General features: G+C 36.7%; 1 protein-coding gene and 1 long non-coding RNA gene across 2 annotated transcripts; one reads left to right on the top strand and one right to left on the bottom strand.

The window, feature by feature from the left end:
• Positions 1–11,005: 11,005 nt before the first annotated feature.
• Positions 11,006–16,644, bottom strand: LOC131737167 (uncharacterized). The gene is made up of 4 exons (XR_009328735.1): positions 16,575–16,644; positions 14,280–16,313; positions 12,786–12,872; positions 11,006–11,695 (listed from the first exon to the last, which is right to left on the bottom strand). It is a non-coding gene; the product is annotated as an uncharacterized LOC131737167 (long non-coding RNA).
• On the top strand, positions 16,073–20,010 carry LOC117402684 (peroxisomal membrane protein PEX13-like). Its single transcript, XM_034004064.3, has 4 exons — positions 16,073–16,207; positions 17,101–17,810; positions 18,583–18,708; positions 19,028–20,010. The coding sequence occupies exons 1-4, from the start codon at positions 16,152–16,154 to the stop codon at positions 19,336–19,338; spliced, it is 1,203 nt and encodes a 400-aa protein (XP_033859955.3). The 5' UTR covers positions 16,073–16,151; the 3' UTR covers positions 19,339–20,010.
• Positions 20,011–25,252: the final 5,242 nt, after the last annotated feature.

Raw genomic sequence — 25,252 nt, 5'->3', positions numbered from 1 at the left:
AAAGCTGAATCTCAAATTGTTACAGCTGTGTATAATGGTATTTAAAACAGGATTCATTCATCCAACTTTTTACATATCCACCCATATTCTGGTCCCACCGCAGCCGGATATGTGACGGATTACTGTGTTTAGACAGTAATGGTGGACCATTTAAAAAGCGTTCTTCAAAAAAATAGCAAATACATATTCATGTAGATTTATTTGAGAGGTCACCATGGTGGTTATGTTTATATATTGGCAATAAAACCAATTCCTAAGTAACTGGTATTTGGAGGTGGATTATACGTAAGTCTGTTTAAATGTTTACATCTTTGCAATTTCCTAGTTAGCTGGCCCAAAGTTTGGTCGTTTACATCAAAAATCATTTTGTAATAACCATTTTCAGGTTTTTGAAACTTAAATGTCCTGAAAAGTGAGTATTTGAAACTTTCCACGGAAGCTGATTAAAATTGTAAAATATTTTTTCTAATTACCATTGCCTAAGGTTCGGACTTCAACGTCTTCTCTTCCTGATGATGAAAAATGAAAGTCTGGAAATTAAAATTTCAAATGTAATGACATATCCAAATATAAAGGTTTAATTTAAAAATGTTTACATCTTTACAAAACAAGGTAACAGGTACCGAAACGTGTGTCATTCATGTCAGTTAAAATGTATGACTTAAAAACATAATGTTTGTATAATAGATAACTTATAGGACCCATTCTGATGTAGGGTGATTCATTTTTACAGAATTTTTTTAAATACAGTACTTGCATTTATTGCAGACATTTATAGGACTTAATAACTATGCCTGTTTCAGAGCATGTTAACGAACATTGAGTTTTAACATTTCCGATTTGGGTTTTATCTTCCCAAATACCTGTTTGAATTAAGAAGTTATCATTGCTGAGTTGTTAACCATATATTGTCAAATGTTGCTTTTAGGCAACTGTAGCAGGGCAGGGCCCTGCCTGTAAATATTGTTGATGTGTGGTGATTTGGTGGTGGTTGGCAGGGATGGGGTTAATTTCCTATCCCTGCCAAAATACATGTGAGAATGTGGCTGCAGCTAATTGAATAATTGATAATTAGGCTCCAGCCACATGCTATAAAAAAAAGGGGAAAATCCTTTGTTTGGGGGAGGTGTTTTGGTTGAGTGTTTGTTTGGTCTCTGTGTATATTTTTGGAAAAAAAAGAAGTGTAGTGAAGGCTAATGCCCAGCCTACCTTTTTTGTATTTTGTTTAAACCTTTTGTTTTGGCCCTTGCACCAGTTATTTTGTGATTGTTTTACTGTGAAAGTTCTGTTTTGTTTAACTGTTTTATTTTTGCTCGGTGAGCAGTGTTTTTGTGCAACTTTTTGATTTCTTTTTGTTTATTAAACTGCGCAGAAGCGCGTTAACTGCAGTTCCTTGTCTCTGAGTCTCTTTGCCTGCCGAAAACCATCTGGGCCCACGACGCTACCCTGTCACAGCAACATACTATTTTTATGTTTTTAAAGGGCAAGGCCCTACAAGATTGTAATTTTGCCTTCAAGTAAAGTATAAAAATGAAATATTTACTATGGAAGTTGTTTCATAGGGTATATTTGCCAAAATGAACTTCTCCATTGTCACATTCTTTCTAGAATGGCAATAATTGTCCCTCGTAATTAGGGGGTGTTTTCTAATTAGCCAGAATTTTATGGGTTGTTTGCTTAATTATTCTTTTGATCAGTTTAGCTGAAGTGGCTACACATAACATTCTGGTCATTCATGAAAAACGCGGGGCCCTAATCATCAGTAATTAATCTGAACAGATTTAAACATATTTGAACTAATCAGAATGACTTGTGAGTTTATGAGCAGGGGCCATACTTTATGAAACCATCAGGATCCAAATCCTTAATGTTAATGACTGCATGAACCCAAACCCCATTTATCTGAACATTTCCCATCACTGGAATAAACTCCTTCTTTACATCACCAAAATGCAGACACAACTGTAGTCTTAAAACTTGGTTTTAACAATGTGTATTTACTAGCAATATAATAATTTATAGGGAATTACTTTTATGCTTTAGAAATGATTGATGCAATTCATATATATTACAATAAATAAGTAATGTTATTGAACTCTGAAAAGGAATATAAATATATATTCTTTGTTTGTTTTTGCTCACATGCAAATTATTATTCTGCTTTCAGATTCTGTCCATAGTATAATACTCAGTAACGTATCTGCAGCATGGATTGTAAATATATACATATTTTAAATAAATGCTGAGTTTAATATTATAAACAATATTTTTTCTTCTACACGGGGTGCTGTGTTCCAACTACTTTTCTGTTGTGCTTTCCCTATTATTGAGCCTATCTCCCCCCACCCCCCCAAGTATTTTCCACCCCATCTTGTTTCTAGAAAAGAGGAGGGGCAATACTAAGTAATCATGAGGTAAGATCTGAAGTCAAATTACTTGCGGAAATCCTCTTGTTTTATCTTCTCCAAGGCTTTTATCACAGCCATTCTGGTGAACAAACACACATAGAGGCATGTTCCTCTTGGCAGCGATGTTAGTAAGACAATGTACTTTCAACAAACCCTGCAGGAAACGGATTCTGATGTTTAATTCCTTTTACACTGCTTACTGGGGTTTTTCTCATTGAGAAATTAACGTGACCCAGCAATACCAAAGGTGCAGTCCCTAAGATTTTTAAATATTATTAGCCTTAGTACAACTTTCATTGTTTCTTTTATCATTGTGAAGTTTAATTTTCCCAATAGATGTTTCTATCCTAGGGGGACTGCCAGATTTTATTTCTAGAAGCTCACAGTGTCTCCTGGTAAATGTAGCAAATCAGATCTATTCAGATGAGCTCCCATTCCCCCGCTGTGACAGGGGGCATTATGATCAATAGTAAAGATCCACTCCACTCAAAACTACAGACTGCTATTGTAGCATAAGACAGACAACTCTATTCAAATCAGTAAACCAGTCTTGTTATTGTTCTGTAAAGTTACCAAGAACAAGGCATGTAGAGAAAATGCACAGCTTTCAAATACTGCTAAAAGCAATGGCTAATAAACTGACATGTTGTTTCCTGCTTAGTAATGTATTCTAACCATTAGACCACACTGCACCTTACATAAGCTTACCTGTAGAAAAAGGAAATAGCTTCACATTGCATCTGGTTTTGTTTAGTTTTTAAATAATACAGGATGTGGGAGGGGAGAAAACAACTGAAAATGTCAAAGTAGGGAACATAAGCATATAAATATTTAATGATACGTGGAACAAAAGATATGAGCATATGCTCCTACCAGCAAACACCTGTGCAGTGGTAGCTCAGTACTGTACATGAAACTATTTTTTCATCAGTTTTACTTTTTCATCAGTTTTACCAGATGCAATGTGAAGCTATTTCCTTTTTCTACAGGTAAGCTTATGTAAGGTGCAGTGTGGTCTCTTTCTATCACTGGAGCTGTTCCTGGCTGAAGGCGCTACTGCACTGCATGTGTAACTCTCTGCACATAATACAGGGTCATCCAACAAAAATAAGCTGTGATTGTAATGTGCGATACTGTGAAAGGCTATTGTTTCGGGGCAGTCTCGTATATAGACTGGGCTGTTTTATTGTTTCACCATACACTGGAATGGGACTAAAGGTGAAAGCTTCAATATTAGCAGAGAAATCCCCAACGCTGATATGGTACAATTAATTTGAATTGTCATGTCACAGAGGACTCAGGTGGCCAGTTCTTAAGATCTCTGTGATATCAAGTTTTACAGTTTACTAAAGCCAGACATTTATTTACTAAATATAAATATACTGGTTAATACTGGAATCGAATCTGGGTTTGTAAAAACTGTCAATGACTTATGGAAATTCTAACATTTTACAGAACTCCTTTGGAATTCTAACATTTTACAGAACTCCCTTGGAATTCTAACACTTTACAGAACACTAAAGATAAATGATTTCATATGCAGGCTTCATAGAATCTTTGGTTGCCACTTACCTGCTTGTTTGTTGCCAGTTTGAAACAATCAGAACAGACTGAGGCACTAGGAAATCAAAAAGAGGAAAATACCAGTTAAAAGGGCCATAACGGGGGGAAGTGTTACGTGCGTGAAAATAGCGCCCATCTGTGCAGCATGGCATTGCAGTCACCTCGAGCTGTTGCGCAGACGGTTTTTAAACTGCAGCCTCCCCTGGCACGCCCCCAAGCCAATCCAGACCTCCTGATCAGCTCAGCGCCGGGCGAGCCTACATGCTCACTTGGTTGCCTAGCAATGCGTCTCCTGTTACACATCCCAGCTGCACACATCTGCGCAAGAACCAGCGACAGGGTCCTCCCTGTCACAAGGACACTTAGGTGTTAGTTTGATTAACCGAACACCGAGACAATTTAAGCCACAGCTGGACTGCATTGGATTAATTTACAGCACTGGGGAATCACCCTGGATTGCAACAATGGGAGGTCTGATGCAATCTATGAGGATTCATTCGTGATGTAAAATGCTCTAATAGAACCCAGATGTGGTTGATCCTAGTGGAGTATATGTGGATCAAAATGAACTCCTTAGTATAGTTATTTCTCAAAACTTTCCATACATATGCAGAACAAGTTCCTGTTATTTCTTAATGGGATACTTAGTATAAAGTGATGAGTTGTTATTTTCCCTTTCTATGCTTCAGTTTTAATCTTACGGTGTAGTTGGTATTGAATAAGTCTACAATCGTACAAACATGACATTTTCTAGCATTAACCATGACGTTTGCCTACTTTGCCACGCTATAATACTACCAGAAATTTGCTGATTTTTCTTTTTTTTTAATAAACCATGTATAATTTGTAAAATCAGTAATTCTCTCAACACATGAAAGAGAAGATCCTCTCACATGCCAGTAAACCAGATCCCAATTGTTAGTTATTGTTATTGTGTTTAATCTGTAATAGTTCTGTATTCTGTATTTACCGCAGGTCTCAGATATTTATCTATACAGCATTTTACACAGGTAGTTGAGCTACCCGCATATTTAAAAAAGGAAATCCACTTTCCTCTGTAGCTTAGAGGCAGACCTGTTTCTATGAATTCAAGAAGACCAGAAAATGCAGAAAATGGCTCATTTTGTGTTTTCCCATTAATACAAAAATGCAAATGACATCAGGCTTTTCACCCACAGACTTTGATTCCTATAGATCACAGATATCCAAGTGTACTAAAAATGTTAAAAAACAAAAATAAATACAATTGTTCAATTTTGTTTTATTTACCAATAAAATAAAGGTTAAGGTATGTGTCCCCCTCCCTCCCCAAATTATGCAAGTTAAAGAAGTTAAACAATATTTATGTATAGAGACCCCTAGCTGTGCCACAAAGGACAATCAATTTCATCACATGTAATGGCATCTCTTTACAGTTTTCAAAAATTACTTGTTGCTTGGACACTGAAAATGACAGTCCCCATCTGTTTCGGAGCGTGTGAAAGCCACACTCACTTTAAAGAGGCTGTAACAGAAAACCATAGAATAAAACATAGACTAAAGAGATCAGCAATAACGATTTTTAAATTAATATAAATCAATGTATATGTTTAGATTTCTTGCCCAGCATATGCTTAGGCAAGAGGTGTTGTAGCCCACATAATCAATATGGTTGTTGCCACACAGTCTATGATCTGTATAGATTCTGTAAAATGTATCATTATAACAAAAAACATATTGCTACTTTTCTATTTTTGCTGTCCTGCGCTACAGTGTATGTAGATGACATGTACAACCTCCCACTGCTGCTTGTAATAGCAGGTGCATGCCTATTACGTTTTTAGTGCACTTTAAAGACACTCCCTAAAGGTGGAAGGAATTACTAGAAATGATGCGAGCACTTGCCATGCCATCAACAGGTACACCCAACTCCTCTGAGATCACAGACTGGATGATCCACTTGTAGGCTTCCTTGATTTGGATCACATCATCTTTCCCTAAAGACAAATTTTGCTGTCTATTATTATTAATATTTATTTCTTAGCAGACGCCCTTATCCAGGGCGACTTACAATTGTTACAACATATCACATTATTTTTACATACAATTACCCATTTATACAGTTGGGTTTTTACTGGAGCAATCTAGGTAAAGTACCTTGCTCAAGGGTACAGCAGCAGTGTCCTCCACCGGGGATTAAACCCACGACCCTCTGGTCAAGAGTCCAGAGCCCTAACCACTACTCCACACTGCTGCCCCATGTATTAAAAACATCAAAAGAAGAACATTTGAACCACATTTAAATCAAGCTGTTAAACAGCAATGCTCGTCGCCCTTCCAAAATTGTGGGAAAAAATGATCTAATGGTGGCTTATATGTCATTTTTCACGAGAACAAAATGCATACAAAATATTTATATATAGAAAGAGAGAGAGAGATTTTTTTTATATATATAATTAAAACATTTTCTTTTTATTTAGTATTACTAAATATACCACCAAGTGTTTTATAGTTATGGGTGAAAGGATACAAGATGACAATCTGAACAATTCAGGTTTTCAATTTAAAACAAATGATGTCAAGGAGAAATGCAGGGAATCAAAGGGTTAACAAGTTGCATTACAAAGAATGGTGCATTCTGTACCTGTTGAACACTCCAAACACTTCAGATCTTTGGTGGCTGACATGCTGGATGTATATGCTGCTCTGGTGCCTATAATTATGAAACACTCCTCAGGCAGAATAAAACATTTTTATGATTATCCAGTTTTTAGGCAAATTCTATTATGAGGATGTTGGATTATAATTGTTCATCTATATTTTAATTAATAATCATCTAATCTTAATGGAAAGCAAGTTAGTATACCCCACTTCATTGCATACTCCATGGGACACAAAGTTACAAATAAACGAATGTGAGTATATTATTATTATATATTTATTTATTTGGCAGACGCCTTTATCCAAGACAGGTTTTATTGGCACACTGAACCACCACAGAAGTATTGCAATGTGTTAGAATAAATGTCAATGGGGTAAAATAATTGTGAGATAAGGACCCAGTGTAAACTCCATAATCTTACAATTTCATTTATTTATCTTGTCCCCTTTATCTTTTTTATGATGTTTGCAGTCATGCTGATTGTTTTTTATTACAATTACTCATCTATGTTTTTTTTTTTCTTTGATCAGTCTGTGAAGGTGCTTTCACCTGCATTCGAGAACCGTTTTTCAGTTCTAATTGCCTATGTATGTAGCAGAGGCTTGGTCAGCCTACAGCCAGTGCCACCTATTGATCTGCAACTTTGTTTTAGATTAATTCATGTTTTTTATTTGGGAATGTAAAAGGATTAATGAATAGTGATGTATATTGTAGTAATAGTAAATGGTGAAATATCATGCTTTAGGGGAAAACAATGATCAACTTAAAAGGTTTAAAAACATAAATCTAGCCTTTAACAGCCATACTGTTTGTTTGTTTATTTTTAAATATAAACCTTAATATTTAAACAATTCCAATGTGTAGGTAAAAACGTCATACAGGTATTCATTTAATTCCTTAAATAAATAAGGCATAAAACTTGAATTTCTTCTTTCACTGAGCTTCATAAGGTCATCAACCTGTTACAAGTAGTGTATTTGCAGGGTCATGCTTATGTCCCTTCAGCTTTCCTAAACTACTTTTAAGAAAACAAACTGTACTGTCAAAAAGGTCTGTCAACAGTGCACATTGTTTAAATTTTGCATAATGGAGTAAACCGCTTTTTTGGTTAGTTATATATCTCTTTAAACAAACAATGCACCCAACAAATGCATATTGCAAAAGTAGTTGTGCTTCTTGCATAACATCAGTTTACAGTATTCTTCATTTTATTAAATTATTGCATACATGTTGATGACACAATTTCAGGAATCCATCCTTCCCAGAAAAGTAATCCTGAAAAAGGAACATAATGCAATCATTATTTCATCTATGGATGAACCTTACCCACTTCCTGCTTTACCAGCAACTACGTAGCATGCTATTGGCAGTCAGCCACACCCCGAATATGAAAGACAGACAAACAAGTAAGAGCAGTGTTAACAGCACTTCCACAAAGGGACTGGGTAAAAACATACAGCAATAAAATAAGTGTCACCTTCTGCAATGAGCTTGGTATAATGCGACGTTTCGAAAATCGCTTAGAACATAATGAAGCCACTCCCTGAATTTTTGATGGATACCTGGCAGTAGCAAAACTGGGCTCAAAATACTTCACAGAGCAAAGGCTGATTGTGCCAGTTTGTGCCCACCTTGTGTCCCACAGTCAGCTGCTAGGCCTTTGCCTTAGCATTAGTGCCTTGCCCTGTGATCATGGGCCACTGGTATTCATTTGCAAGGTGCCTATTTTTCTCAGAAAATTACTCTTAAAACATCAAAGTCTAATTAAGGGATACTTTTTATGAGCTACATTTTGGTCATTTTATATACATTATGTGTGTTCTTTACAGTTCTCAATTGTAGTTTGTGGTTAGATCACACAAACTTATTCCATCAAAAATGGCCATCTTAAAACTGAATTTCTGAAGTGAGGTGGTTTGAAAAATGTGGAGTTTCTGTCCTCTCTAAAACTGTGATTTTGTTTACAGATTTTCCATTCCACTAACTCACAGTTGTTAAAACAAAAATATATATATATTGTGCAATTGTAGCACAGATTGTGTTAAGTCAAAAATCTGGTTTCAAAAGAGCTTGGGTTTGTATATATGCAATCTGCTGGTTATCTTCCACTACCACACCTACAGAATGGTACATATGATTCATATAATGGAACTCGGGATATTGTTCCAAACACTTCAAATCTGAATACAAATTAATCTCTCAAACATGCTTGGAATCCAAATATACCTATTATGGATGTTCATCTGATTCTTTACTTGCCACAGTTCCATACCCACAAACCCATTTACCCCAGTGCTAAGTGTGCTGCATTTTTTGTAAGTAAAAGCAAACTGCCAATGTTACAGGACTAACATTTAGTTTTATATTAAGAAAATAAATGGCGCTAATTTAGCTTTGTGAATATGGCCCAAAATGTCTTCTCTTTTTTTAAGCGTTAATGATTGCCTAAGCATCTTATGGGATTTGTAATTAGCACATTGTCTGATGTGTGCACTCACTACCATCACATGATTCTGCATTTGCTACGTTCAGTTTCAGTAAATATAAAACTATTTTTTAAACTTCTGATATTATTTAAGTTTTTAGTGATCAGAACCCTTAACTGGAAAATAATTACTGACAAGTCCCTTGCCCAGGCAAGACTGAAGTAACATTTACACACCATACTAAAACATGAGCAAATGTTTGGCAACCAAACCTCTGCAAGGCCTTTAATGATGATTATACAAGACCCTGGTAGACATCTCCTTTAGCCACAAATTCACACCAACTCTGTTTTACTATGTAAAACATAGTAGGCACTACTAGTGGCACTATCTGAACCAGAGACACTCGGTTATTATCTTGGGTCTGTTACTCAGAACAGATACAACTGGATTTGAAATTATGAAACTACTTATATGCAATACTAAATGTTAAAACTGTAGGTGTTGGTATCTTTGAACTGTAGGCATGCTATGTAAGCTTAAAGGTTGCTGGGATCAGACCAATCCCAGGGGATAGTCTGGACACAATTAATCACCCTCAAGTCCCTGCAGTGTGTTGGTAGCTGTGGGAGTAATGCCATATTTTAAATAAGATGTTTAATGTATAATGACACAACTGAAAGAAGGATTAGGGTATTACCCAGGCTCTGGCTTCCTAGTTTCACTTCTCTTTTCTTCTATAATCACATGAACACGCACAAATGTTTAAAGAGACACTCTGTATTATCATGTTTAAATAAAGGATGGTTAGCATGTGTTTTGTTATTTCAAGATGTGGATAGACTTGCAAAAAAAAATTGGCAACTTGCTTTGTTCTTTAGTATCTTGCTAAGCAAGTTTCTAAAACATTTTAAAGCACCCCTTGCTGTTTCTACTCAATCATTTAAATAATGAAGTAACCAAGGTTTGTCCTTGTAGTGACAAACCAGGGTTGTTTCTACGGTTCTCAATTCATCCTGTGCATACTTTGTTGTGGTATGTTTTGTTTGTTTGTTTGTTTATTTGGATCAGGTCGCACTAGCGACCCCTGTAGACTGGCCGGGCGCCGCGTTGTCCTCCGATGCTGTAGCCCTGGGCTGGCTGCATGGCGGGCCTGCAGAGTGAAAAGAAGCTGACAGCGCACGCTTCAGAGGACAGCGTGTCTTCGCCACTCCAGAGTCAGCGCAGGGGTGATAGCGGTGGGCTGAGCCTAAATACAATTGGGCATTGGGAGAAAAACAGGGTAAAAATTAATTGCTGACTACTACATTTAAAAAAAAAAAAAAAAAAAAAAAAAGCAAATGTCAGGTCTTGATATCTACAGCATGCAAGGAATCACTGCCCTCTCCTGGCAATTATTATAAATTACAGAGAATGAATGACAGATAATACTTTGTATTTTACTGTGCAATTGTCAGATCATTAACTGTAGATGGTCCTCAAACCAAGGGTTATGACGCTCTTTGGGGTTTGCAGAAAGATTTCAGAGGCCACATTACAGACAGTCTGCTATGTGTTATGTTGATATTGCTGCAGGTCTTTTATAGAAATTTATGTCACATTTATAATACCCAAAGTAGGTTATTTGCTTTATTTCCATAAGTTTTCTGTCTATACAATAACAATCTAGATTTGGATAACTCTATCATTCTCTCTCTATCATATATATATATATATATATATATATATATATATATATATATATATATATATATATATATACATATATATATATATATATTTCAAAGGGGATTCGCACCAAAGTGCCTTAAAAGGAGGTCCCAACTAGAAAACATTTCAGAAACAAATATATAAATAACAACAAAAAAACAGATCATATTTTTAAAAGAGAAAAGTATGATGCAGTTGGATCTTCCAACAAACCATGACAGTGTTTACATGCACAAGTCATGACAGTTTTCCTCACAACGTGTTTGCCGTACTTTTCAGGAAATGTGTTGCTATGCAGTTCTGATTTAGGAAAAATAATCGTCCGTACCAATGCAGAATACTCCATTCATAGTCATTTAGGGGAGGGGATATTTAAATGTCTGTGTCTGCTTACTGAGTAGGAAAAGAACGACTCTGAATATCGTGAGGAGAGCTTCATGTGTTGCCATGAAGATAAAAACATTTAACAAGAGAAATGAATTCACGTGTTGTCGCTCACATTCTGAATTACGCCGCACATTAGCTACTTGTTTGTCTGGTTACCTTTCCAACACACACACACACACATACACAAAAAAATATATAAAATATAATTTCTACTAAGTACAAGTTTTACTACATAGAATTTATATGTGTGTGTGTGTTTGTGTTTGTGGAACATCTAAAAGTTACATTTCATTAACACTAGAACCCCCTTTTAGGCTACATGTTTTTATTTTGAATATAACCTACAATATTACATTTCTTTTATATACAGTATACAAGCCTGTTGTTATCTCTACTGGACCTGGCAGCCATCAGTTCCTTCGTTTTGTACAAGGACTGTACCAGGGAAAATATCAGTAGGAGAGATTTCATCTTGAAAATAGCCACAGCGCTTCAGCAGAAACATTTCGATCATAAAACTGCAAAGCTGCAGGCTGCAGCAGCTCAATCTGGATTCTGTGCTGCAAGTGAAAAACATGCAAGAGAAATCATGTTACTTTCGTTTAAGATTAAAAACTACTTTTGTTTTTACAGTTTTGTAAACCTGTTTATACCTGTTTACACACCAGTTTCTTTTGAAATGTTTATTTTATTATAGTTTTTCATTTTTTGAAGTACTGCTTGTTCATATAAATACAGCATTTCGGCTGTGCAGATGTTTGATATGATGTGCTTGAATAAAACTTTTGAGTTGTATGTGATAGTTTGTCTTTTTAATATTGATGATGTTTAAAATGTACTGTGATAATGACTGCCATCGGCAGTTGTAGGTATGAGTATAACCGCGGCGGTTCTAGTGTCCATAAATGTACATTTTGTGTGTGTGTGTGTGTGTGTGCCTTTCTGCTGGAGATTATGTGATATTAAGTCAGAAGAATGGGATCTTTACTGCTGAAATCTCGTGAGCCACAAGCACGATTCCTGCTCAGGTTTACATGGGTTTTTACAGCTGTTTTTATCATGAGAATGCGAATGACCCTGCCCTTAAAGTCGCACAGCCAAAAGGACGTCTTTTTGCTGTTTCACGATGTATTCGCATGACAACGTCACACAGTCATGACTGTAGAGTCGATTTTCACATGTATGTAAACCAAGCCAATGAAACATCATCCCTTTATAAAAACACACATTTGAAAATATTTTTTACAAACTAAAAGTGCAGATCATATTCTGCATGTTTCCTTACCAAATTGTCTACAGCTAAAAAGGAGATTATGCAAATATACATATATATTTTTTAGCACAAATTGTAAGAAAACTGAATGTATTATATTTTTTAGGTATCACAAACATTTCCTGTCTCAATCCTTCAAATAAATAATAAAGCTTGAATTTATTTTGCATTGCTGTTTGATCAATTCCAGGTTTAAGTATCAGATGAGTTAGACATACAGTACCTGTGCTTAAACAGTTGTGCTGGTCTTATGGGTGCAACTAATTGAGCTGAGTAAAATGGTTCAAACTGCTAAACAACAAGTTTTGTCTCCATCCTCATAGTTGAAACAATGTAACTCTTAACAAAGCCTCTATGGCTTTGTGGAGAATCCTCACCTCTCTCATCAACATCTGTGCTGGAAGGGATACTGAAATCACAAGGCTGCTGAACTGATACTTTGCAGATTCAGCTACACGGGACATCTGCAGAAAACAACAGGAGGCATTCTGATAGCATTATCAATGAGCTACAAATAAAGCATGGTGGAGCTCAGAAAGGTGGACTATTTCCCAGTATAGACTGTAATGTTGGATATTTGCATCTTACCATCACCACACTTCAACCAATACAGTGCATTATTTCAATACAGGGTTTGGGGGATTTATAACACTTAGTATCTCTTAGTAGTTTGAGGCAATGTATTTGAGAACCAGTTAAACAGTGATTTAAAGTATCATGCCTGTTAATGGGAATGTAATATTCTCGTAGCTACAAGTACAGGAGAATATTTGGTTATCTTCAAATCATTTCACCCAGTATCTGTAAACCTTTCTCAGATTTTCACCTACACTTCTGCTTGTGAAAGTACAGGACTGTCAGTTAAATGATGGCCTTCCTCTGACCTTTATATTTTAGGATTTGTTTGTGTCATGAATGACGCAATCGTGTTCCCAGTGTGCGTACCACATACTGGGCTCTACATTTTTGTGATGTGCATTTGTTTAATACACCGTTTAGCACAGAGGTGATGTGGTTACTGTGGTTTTAACGCTAATACATGTTACACAAGTATACTGCCATGAGATTTAAATACTCTTTCAATGTAAATATCATTGTTGAAATTAAAAGAAAATGATGTTGCACAATCCTATTCATTTTATTTTTGCGTTTGTATGCAAATCACAGATTTTTTAAATTACAAGATATAGAAATACCAGTATATAAAAAAAAATGTCCATGGCTGGGTTAAACGTTTGATTTGGTTAGCTGCAAAAAAATAGATGATCCGTTTCTTACAAATGGTTTGGCCCCACTGAAAACTGAATATAGACGTACTTATTATAAGACAGTTGTAAACACACTATATTAATAAAGCTGTTGTCATGAAATCATGCACCCTTTTAAGAAAGAGCGCGAGAGAGAGAATAGATGCCCTTCAGTGAGTTACAGGAAAATAATTCCATCTAGGGTTTCTGTGACGTCACAAATTACGAGACCGAAGGTTGAGTGATTGAAAACGATACATTTTGTATTTGAATTGAAAGTGATGGTATCGATTGGTCAGTTGGTCAAATTTCATGTATAGTTTCCTCTAGACAAAGTAACAATTTTTGACGTCACTACTGTGGTATTATGCCTTTTTTCTTCGAATGGCGCAGTATGCAAATATAGCCTTCATCCATGTGGAGAAATGTTCGTTATATCAGGTTGTTCACTATAATAGGGTTTGGCAATTTGCTGTATCAGAATAATGAAGAAACGCCCAAATTTAATTGAACATCTTTATACAGTATACAGTAGTTCTTTCAAGACAACTTCACATTGATCAACATTTAAACTGTATATTTAAAAGAAAACAGTAAAGAAATGAAATAAATAAATACACTTACATGCTGAATACGTGCCCTTTCTCTTCAAAAACATATCCAGCATTGATTCCTTTATATTTTCGTGGTTTTCTCAATGAGCCCTGTTTCAATCGTTACCTCCTCACGCCTGTTGCCATGGTTGCAGTTTGTGTGAAGATGGCAACGGTGGCATATGTCACACATGATTCGCAAGTGTCCCATAGTTTCATTTTTTATTATTATTATTTATTTCTTAGCAGACGCCCTTATCCAGGGCGACTTACAATTGTTACAAGATATCACATTATTTTTACATACAATTACCCATTTATACAGTTGGGTTTTTACTGGAGCAATGTAGGTAAAGTACCTTGCTCAAGGGTACAGCAGCAGTGTCCCCCACCTGGGATTGAACCAACGACCAACCGGTCAAGAGTCCAGAGCCCTAACCACTACTCCACACTGTTTCCCCCTTTTTTGCATGGGGGATCATTCTCCTACTCTAGCAAAATATATCAGTTCTTTTGCTAGATCCTGAGAAATATGAAGTAATTAGCAGAAAAGTTTGTTTTCTCCTTTCAAACAAACAAGTTATTAAAGCGGGGTAGTGTACTATGGCCCATGCTGTTTGCAAAAGATGTAGTTATTAAAATAATAATAATAATAATAATAATAATTATAATAATAATAATTCCGGTACCATTTAACCAAGTTATTAAACGGACCTACACAACAGATTCTTGGAAGGTGTCTGGACCTCCTTAGAAAATTCTGGGGCAAAAAAAAATATTTAATGACTCTATAAAGAAACATGTACATTTCTGATTTCAGATGGGTGTACTGAATATTTACGTTTTGTAAATACAACCTGATAAAAACATGTTTGCTTCAATTATTTCCGAACCTATTTACACAGCAGCACATACTCTACAGTATCTCGTCTAGTTTTAGTGGGTCAGCCAGTAAAGACACTTTAGTTCACAGTGAAATCCATGGGCTTATATTGTGCGTTATAAAGAGTGAGAGCCAGCAATATACATACAGATTATGTTTTTTAAATACTTTACAATGCAATTTGTATTACCCACTGATTGTCATTTTTATATACTGTAATTTAATATTTTTAACCGTGATAAAACCCGTCGGCGTAGGTAGACACATTCCTGACAGCTACTTAGTAAAAACTTGTGCAAACCGCGAGGAGACAAGCAAGGTAAGAGGGTGTTTCAATGCAAAGAAAATCAATTTCTTCTCAAGAAGAAAATATAATCCCACAGTTAGACAAAAGATACAGCAGAGTAAATAACCAGGTGGAGTTGAATTGCTCTCCTGAAACTTGATTCAGAACAGTACTTCAACCAGAAGTAAACTAAAGCGGACCTCTTTCTAGACGTGATTAATCTTACTCAGAAGAATCGATTCATTACATTTAAATCAACACACACGCATGCCTTTTCTGATAAATTGACTGATACACTCTCATCTTTGAAATAATAAACTCCTGCAATGCATCCAAATACGTTTGTAGGTGCATCACTGTGTGCTGTATTGCTGAAATTTAATCAAACAGTACTTGTCAAAATAGTCTCTGTACAGCCGATCATACAACATGTATCATCATGTATTTTTTTTTATCGTAGACCCAATTGATTTAAGATACGTTAACGATAAATGATACAACAACATACTATTTACATACAAAATTGGCAACATTGTTTTTCTACCTTGTTTCTTTCTGAAAAAAAATGAATACTTAGTTGTTTCTACAGCAAATAGTTAAGAACTTTATGTTCGATTTATCCGTCGTCTACTGGTAAGGTCTGATATAATTGAGTATCACCCTGGTCAGAATCCAATCTTGTTACAAACTGGAGAAAACATTGATACAGCTGGTATTGTTAGACATTTTAAAGGATGGCACCCCAGCCTCCTCCGAAGCCATGGGATAGACGGATTCCATCCGCTTTTCAGTAAGTACATTTTTGTTGTTTTCCTTCGTAAACCACAACCACCATTTGGACGGATTTGTGACTAGGCCCAGTTTTCTTAGCTTCAGCTCCTGGTTTAGGTCAATACCTGTCAATAACACAACACACAGTAGGGTAAACGTGATAGCCTATTTTTTTCATAAAGTACATATAAAAATATAATTATTATAAAAAAAAAAAAAAATTGTTAGAATACTGATCAATGCATAGCGATCTGTACAATAATGTTAGTATTGTAAATCATATTTAGTTACTTGCAGAACAAGTATTGTAGAACATGTATTGTAGGCAGCTACATCCACGCAAGTAACATTAGGCCAGGTTCATCATTTAAAAATACAATTTGTACCATATGTCTTATTGAAAAAGATATCTGTTCGATAGTGTAGGCACATGTTAATTGCAAGGTAGCTCTGCTGAGCATGCATGGTAGTTTACAAAGAATAACAATTTGCCTTTGTTGTAGTCGTTTACAGGGACGGAAATGAGGCTCCCAATTACCAAGAAAATTGATCCATTCTTGGTATTGCTGTGAATTGAATAAGACACACCTGAGCTTGTTCCCTGCCCACTGGGGATAATGACGCATGTATTCAAACCTGAAACTGATATGCATTAAGAGTCTTATTTCCGTCTCTGATTTATTGTACAGTTAGCAGGAAAGTGACGTGGGCAATCTTGGTTAGGGCACTGGAGAGGTAGGACATTTGGCAATAATCTGATGTCTATAAACCTGTGGAACGCAGATTAACTTTGGCTAATTGAATTACAGAGGTACATTTTAATTGGTAGCCACAAATGTACACTCCCTTAACTGGTTTATCCAGTTTTTGCTGTATTTCTGTTTTTTGACTGTCCTATATTTATTTTCACAGGTCTTCAGATTTAGGACCAAGTGTTCTGACAAGACCAGGACCCCCTGTCCTTGCCAGAGTCCCTCCACCGGTTCCCTCTAGATCATCTCGGCAGATTGAAGGCAGCAGCCTGACAGGCTACAGACCAGCTTACAGCTCCCTTTCTTCTTCATATAGCCCCTATGGTAGCTCATTATATGGCGGCATTGGTGGCTACAGCCCATTAAGCTATGGTTATGCGGGAGGCCTGGGGTACAACAGGTTTCGAAACAATGAAATTCCATCCAGCCGGTTTGTGCAGCATGCGGAGGAGAGCAGTAGAGGGGCCTTTCAGTCCATCGAGAGCATCGTCCATGCTTTCTCCTCCGTTAGCATGATGATGGATGCTACCTTTTCAGCCGTTTATAACAGTTTCAGAGCGGTGTTGGATGTAGCCAACCATTTCTCAAGGCTCAAAGTCCATTTCACCAAAGTGTTTTCTGCATTTGCATTGGTCAGGTCTCTGCGCTACCTGTACAGGAGACTGCAGAGGCTAATGGGCCTGCGGAAAGACTTGGAGGCTGAAGACCTGTGGTTGGACAGCACCGGGTCAGAGGTTGCTGCCGGAGCCAATGAAAAAGCTGCTAACTCTGTCAAGTCCTGGCCAATCTTCCTGTTTTTCGCAGTTGTTCTTGGAGGACCTTACCTCATATGGAAGCTGCTGAGTTCTGTTGACGGGTCTGAAGAAACAGGTGAGGCCTTATAAAGAAAATCGCAAGCATGCTGAGTACGTTTCTTATGTGCTTGCAGTTTTGCATAGCCCACAGTGCTACCTGGAGCCAAAAGTTATAATTGTAACAAGAACAAAGGATGGTTCACCCTTTGTTCCTGGGCAGCAGTGTGGAGTAGTGGTTAGGGCTCTGGACTCTTGACCAGAGGGTTGTGGGTTCAATCCCCAGTAGGGGACACTGCTGTTGTACCCTTGAGCAAGGTACTTTACCTAGATTGCTCCAGTAAAAACCCAACTGTATAAATGGGTAATTGTATGTAAAATAATGTGATATCTGTATAATGTGAAATAATGTATAATGTGATATCTTGTAACAATTGTAAGTCGCCCTGGATAAGGGCGTCTGCTAAGAAATAAATAATAATAATAATAATAATAACTCTTGCTTTCCAAGTATTGTAGTATATCTGAAAAGACCAATACTTGTCCAGTCTGATACATGGGAAATGTTATAGTGGTACCCCAAAACATTATCCATTAAAAATGCAGACCAACAGCACATTTTATTCCACTCGAACCCCTTGCAGTAGCAGTCACCAGTGAAGTGGTAGTAAATGGATAATATTTGGGTCACCACTGAACTTAAGGCAGTTTTCTCATTAAAATTGTTTTAATAAATTTGAAGAGATTTTCAGGGTTACCAAGATATTCAATTTGAAAGGTGTCTGAGTGGGGTAGTATGGGTAAGAATTGCGCAACCGGCATTTATTATTATTTTTTTTTTTTTTATGGAGGTTCCACAAACTGGTCGAACGGAGACGATGACCATGTGGTTGCAAGGGTGGAATATGACTTCAGTGCTGCCTCAAAAGAAGAAATTTCTGTTCGTGTTGGGGACATGCTGAATCTGGCTCCAAAGGGTAAGGAGTTTTCAAGTCTAGGTCACACACTGCATAATTTGTTCAGCTTTTTTACAGCATCATCGACTACATTATCTGTTCTTGAAAACACAGGATTGTTATGTAATGTATACATGTGGCATATACTTACTCAATAGTTATATGTACTGTATGTGTTGGTGAGAAGTACTTGTATACTACCTGGGTTAACCTTGATTTAATAATGCTGTGCACAGTAAATGAGGGACCAGTGATAATGTTCAGCCAATAAAGAAGTAGGAAAATGTATTTTAATGCATTGGTTGGCACAAATCGGTAAACATTTTGTTTTGTTTATTAGAACAACAGCCTAGAGTGCGTGGCTGGCTCTTGGCTAGTCTGGATGGCCAGACAACAGGACTTGTTCCAGCCAACTATGTTAAAATTCTTGGCAAAAGAAGGGGAAGGAAGCAAGCAGAACTGGAGAGGATTGCAGAGCAACAGCAGTTGTTTAACAACACGCAGCAAACTGCAGGAGCAGTGGGACCAGTTGAGATCCTGGCAGACCAGGAGGTAGCATTCGAGTCCGTGTTCACAGAGACACGAGGACATTCAGGAGGGCTGTCCAGTCCAGAGTCTGTGGTTGTTATTCCTGATCAATTAGATCTGTGAAATCACACATCACAAAATATTTTTGTTGCTGAGGGCAAATAAGACTTCAACTTAAACCATTGTTGGAAAAGAGAATCTACAAAAAGGCAGAACAGATGCTTATGATGTAAACATTTAGATAACATAATTGCAAAAAAAAGTCTGTTCAAAAATAAGTAAACTGGTCAAATTTTGATTTATATTTGAAATTGGTAAACCTCAAAAATAAAATTATTGCATTCAAATATGTAGCAGGCTTTTTAGAGTAAGCCACAAATATAGACAGGTATTTATACTAGCAAGAACCTTTATCTAAAGAAACTGAATAGTGCTTTCCTTATTGCTGGTTTTATTGGCCCCATTATTAATACTAAATACAATACAAAATTAGATTTTGATTATTTCCACTGCAGGCTGATCAACTAAAGGTTACATTATTTAGGTCTGCCACTTTAGATCATTAAAATGAAGTCCTTTTTAGTTTATAAAAAGAAAGAAAGTTAATTTTTTAAGCTGTAAATGTTTTTAAATCATCCTTTTTTGTAATTTTATACCTGTGTAACTTACAAGAACCAATAAGTTCTGTTTTATGTAAGTCAGAAATTTGCACACTGTAACTCAGTCATGCCCTTTAATGACATATTTGTTTTTTGTCTTTAAAAATAAATAAATAAATAGACATGTACAGTAGTAGGTTATTTATGCACTGTGCTGAAACTGATGAAAAATACAATGGAAACTAAAATAATTTGAGCATCCTGCCTAAGAAAAGTTTTATTTTTTTTCAGTAGTTATATTGGATGCTGTTTAGGTGAGAGAAGCCATTAGCCCTGATGATCATCTGTGGTTTTCTTTGGACACACAAGTCATCACAGACTAGTTATACAGTAAACAATCTGTTTTGGGGGGCATAATGTACAGTAGGCTAATGTCAAAACACAATCACAAACAGATAAGCAGGAACCCCCTCCTCTTTGTAGGTCACATGCATGTGATTACCTTGTTTCATAATCACATACATGTATTTCTAATCTTTTGAATTACTATTGTATGTTTTGCAATAACTGATTAGTTGGGGTTCTGTAGATCCAATACAGAGTTATCATTTTTCTCTAAATTAGCCTTTACCTGGCTTTGAACTTGTCTGGAGAAGTTGTCCTTATTCCATTAGGTTTAGGGTAGGTGCCAGCCCCACATACAGTACTCTCTGTCTACATAGATGTTTATAAGAGGTGGGGCTGGCAGAGTTAAAAGTCACATTGTAAAATGATTTGAGTGGAATGGGGAAGTCTGTTCAGTACCAGCGACAGTTGAAGTAAAATCTCGTAAACCTAATTCATTGAAGAAGACTTGTTTTAGAACAATGAAAATATGAAAAAAGATTTTAAAAAAACGTTGGTTTTACGATTTTTTTCAAAACGACAAATACGGCACTTAACATCAGCTTGCTGCAAGACATAACGCAGTTCCAGAAGGTACCCCAATAACAACAGCTCTATCCCCAATAACAACAGCATATATACTATATAACCACGTACTGGTGGGAGCCTTGCATTGTCCCTGCGGAATTCGGATTCAGGTATTTAGTCGTAGTAGGGTGGGCAAACAGAGCGTGTACGGTGTCCATATTAGGACATCTTCGTACAGCAGGCAAAAAGTGTGATCCCTCCTCTAACTCCCTCCTCTGAAACGCCCTCCTCCGTCCTCTAAAACTCCCCCTCCATCCGTCATGCTCCATGCTCCCTCCTCCCTCCCACGTCAAGAATGTGTACTTTTAGGAGCATATTTTTTAAATGAGAGTGTGTATTTTTTTAACGTGCTTTTTTGGGCTTGCTTTGCTTGCATTAAAATGTACAATTGCAATCATTACCTCACAAAAACGATAATTATTCGGCTTTAGATATTATTATTATTATTATTATTATTATTATTATTATTATTATTATTATTATTACTTTTTTAAGCGCTCAAACGTTGACTAGCATTTAATCTAACCAATGAAAACGCGTACAAATTGGAAACGGTTCTTTATTGGCTGATCTCTTCAGACCAGCAAAATAGATCTAGGAGGGAGGAGGGAGCATAGAGCATGACGGATGGAGGAGGGAGTTTCAGAGGAGGGAGCACATAATGACTCATTTTTGCTTTATGTACGAAGGTGTCTTAGTATGGATACTGTAAGCGTGATCGAATTCATCCCCTATGAGTTTTGAAATCGAAGTTAATCCCAGTAATCATATATATGTGTGTGTATATATACACACACACACACACACACACACACACACAACAACAATAGTACACAGCGCTTTATTGATTGATTGATTGATTGATTTAGTATTTGTGTAACGCTATCTCCGTTTTTGTTTTCTTTCCCGTAGTTTTTGTTTAAAAAAATGTTGGTGGCCAAATGAGGCAGGCTTATGGTGGCTCTGAAGTGCAAAACACAAATACAAATCTAAAAACACAAATACAAATCTAAACACAAATGCAAAAAAAAAACAAAAACAAACAAAAACAAATCAGTGGCAGATAGACGGACAGCTTTTCAGTGTGTGCTCTGCTTTTGCTGTGAGAAGGTGTTTTTTTTTTCAGCGCTAGAAATAGATTACTGTTAAAACGGAAAATATACAGAGAGCTTGGATAATTAAAGAATGAAAAAATGAACACTTCAGAAGGAGATGATATTGTAGTTGAGGCAGCAAAAAAATCTTAATTTCACAACCACCAAAAAAAATAAAAAAAATAAAACAAGGCAACATCTGATTCCTGCAAGAGCCACTCTCCACAGCTAAAGCAAAAACACGGAAAACTTTAAACGCCGTGGCTTTGATAAGCATACACAAAGACAGAACTAACACCGTGAATGCAAAAAACGAGCCAAGAAAAGCCGACTTCGGGTGTCATAGCCCATGTTTCTACATTCTTCGTCTTGTAACACTAAGACTGTTGAAAATGTTGTTACCATTTATTGTAATTTGTGTCGGTGCAGTAAATAACTAGAACTTAAAGAATAGCCTTTAGGTAGGCTGTTAAAGCTAAACAAATACTTTGCAGACAGCTGTTTAATATTCTATCAATATATTCTTTATCAATGTAAATGCCATATATGGTCATTTTCTTTTGTGTTTGTTTTATTATTATTATTATTATTTATTTCTTAGCAGAAATAAATAAAACAAACATTTAATTTGTTTTGAAGTAAGTTAAACGATGTTTCTGGGATGCGACTCACTACCCAACATTCAAATAGCAAGCTTATTATTATTATTATTGTTAGTAGTCCTGTCTCTTTTGACAGCTGGGGGAAAAATTAAATTTAGCATCCTCAACAAGAGGATGCTAACACAGATGGACATTTACCTAATTTTACCGAAAACAACGGTTTAAAATCGGACTGAAAATTAAATATTCAGTTTAAAAACCAAACCGAAGGGGATGGTGCAGAGCACGCCTTTTAGAAGGCCATCATGTCACCTGCGGACTCCACACGGGCATGCTCTAAAAGAACCCGGGACCAGACAGGGCTCTGAACATGGCTCCACAGTCACCCTCCCCTGCAATCTTAATCTGGTCTGTAAATGGCCACTTTACCAAGAGCCAGGAGCAGATTCACCAGGTGGTCTCTCGCCTTGGTGGAAACATAAACAGGGGGTCCAAAAATAAGGAGGGTGGGGGAGAAATGCAGCCAGAACTGCAGCAGGAGGTCCTTCATGAGGAGGAAGAATGGCTGCAATCCGGCGCAGAAAAAATAAATATGGAATACCGACTCGGACTGACCGCAGAAAGGGCATGTGGCGTCTGAGTCGGTAAAGTGATGCAGGAGCTCCCCTGACGTGCCGGCTCTGTGCAGCACTCGCCATCCTAAGTCCCCAGCTCTTGGGACTAGTGGGGAGTACAGGGCTTTCCACTGGGGACTCACGCCCTCCGGGGGTTGGAGGGGTTCCCGCCAAGCTGTGTATTGGCAGGAGACGAGGGCGAGGAAATGGAGAGTGGGGAGCATCATAGCATACAGTGTTCTCCTCGACACAGAGCGGAAAGGGGTTGTGGAGGGTCCCATGCCTTTGGTTCTATAAGCAGGACCGGAGAGCTGGGGGTAGGGAGGGAAGTTGGCTCTCTGGTCCCTAAGGGTCCTCTTGAGATACCTGACAGAGTCTGGGTGCAAGGCTGCTTTGCATTCCCGGATCACGCGGCAGGCTGTCCCGGCGCTCCGCTGAGACACTCTGGCAGCGAACGTCTCGGGAGCCAGCCACGCCGAGCATTCCTCATTCAGGAGATCCCAGACTCTGGTCACTCTGGCCTAGACCATCTGCCTACGCACTGCGGGGGATTCCAACACCTGCGCACAAAGATGGGGGTGTGTAGCAGATTCTTGTTGCAAACTTTAAATAACTTGTAGACTATAAAGCCTGCTTCAGTATTTGACATAGTTGTTATATTGCATTCATTTATCTGCATTATAATTACATTTATATTTTATTTTTTAGACGAAATTGGTAGTTTTTCCATGCTAATAATGTTATCTATTGTATTATAGGGGAAATAAAAGTTTGGCAACTAGACAAAGGTATGGCTATTTTTTCTGTTGTAAAAGCAGCCATTATCGTAACTTAATGCAAGTACGAGCTCAGTCTTGCATTTTGTGATAATTTTGTATTACAAAATGCATCAAGTAGACTATTAGGCCTACATCTTACGTTGACATATCAACACCTGTTAAACCATCTTTTTGTTCAAGGCCTTTTTTACGTTTTAAACCCAAATATCTTGTACTTCTTTTTACAATAGACATACTTAAAATGTAATTTATCCTGCAAAGCTATATATATATTTTTAAATGTATGAACATTAGCAGTGCTTAATTTGTACAGAGACGTGCCAGGGCACAAACAGTGACAACACCGTTCTTAAGGACCTCACATTCAAAATCACAAGAAGTTTATTTTAAAGAGTAGTATACTACTAGTGTTATAAGTCAGTGTTATAATTGGTATTGCAACGGTAAGTATTATGTTTATCATAAATGAGTTTGTATACAGTAATAATGGTTAAAAACTACGATTTTAGTTAGACAAAAAATGTTAGGTTTGACTTTTTTTTTGTAGCTCAAGAGAGTTTGGTTTTGATGCCTGTGAATTTCTTGTTTACCCCGGTATATACACCATTAATATTGCTTAACACTCAACAATACAGTACTGTATAGTACTATAGATCTAACAGCACATAGTATTTGACCCAGGTTGATGAAAAACAACAACTGAGAAGTGTACTTTATTTAAATCAATATGCTGTGACCCAGGAGTAAACCTTGATCTTCACCAGTTGAAATTGCACTAACCTAAACGTCATTTTTTTTTTTGTATTTGTGTTTTTCAGTTTGTATTTTTTTTTTTTTTTTTCACGTACAGGCTGCACTTGCAGTGTTTCAACAAACCCTACAACGTTTATGGAAACCCAGTTTAAGAAAGCTGTACGATACCAATACTCGCGCAAGGCCAAATTGGAACGCAGACCGGAATATTTAAATAAATCCTCAGTACTTTAATATTAATTAGTTTATTTGCATTTGAAAGCAGAATTTCTCTGGCTAAAATTAAACTACATGGAAACACACAGACCCCGAAATTACTACCAAAATACAGTGAGAAAAAGGTGAGACTTGTTTTTCATTTTCCATGGAAATTGCCCCATTGTCTGTTAAACAATTCTAAATTGTTTTGATGTCAATGCTTGCAGAAAATAGTACCATACTTTGTCAATTAACATTTGCACATTTTATGTGATTAAATACAAGTTGATACATTTGTTTTATTTAATTATTGGAAATATATATATATATATATATATATATATATATATATATATATATATATATATATATATATATATATATACACAGTGCCTTGCGAAAGTATTCGGCCCCCTTGAACTTTGC

The sequence above is a fragment of the Acipenser ruthenus genome, chromosome 5 (assembly GCF_902713425.1).
Source record: "Acipenser ruthenus chromosome 5, fAciRut3.2 maternal haplotype, whole genome shotgun sequence".
Lineage (NCBI taxonomy): Eukaryota > Metazoa > Chordata > Actinopteri > Acipenseriformes > Acipenseridae > Acipenser > Acipenser ruthenus.
This window is presented reverse-complemented; position numbering and strand designations above follow the sequence as displayed.

Excerpts from the sequence above, each read along its gene's own strand:
- LOC117402684 (XM_034004064.3), top strand. The coding sequence starts at position 16,152 with ATGGCACCCCAGCCTCCTCCGAAGCCATGGGATAGACGGATTCCATCC. Across the intron at positions 16,208-17,100 it reads CGGATTCCATCCGCTTTTCA|GTCTTCAGATTTAGGACCAA; the intron begins GTAAGTACATTT and ends TTATTTTCACAG. Across the intron at positions 18,709-19,027 it reads GCTGAATCTGGCTCCAAAGG|AACAACAGCCTAGAGTGCGT; the intron begins GTAAGGAGTTTT and ends TTTGTTTATTAG.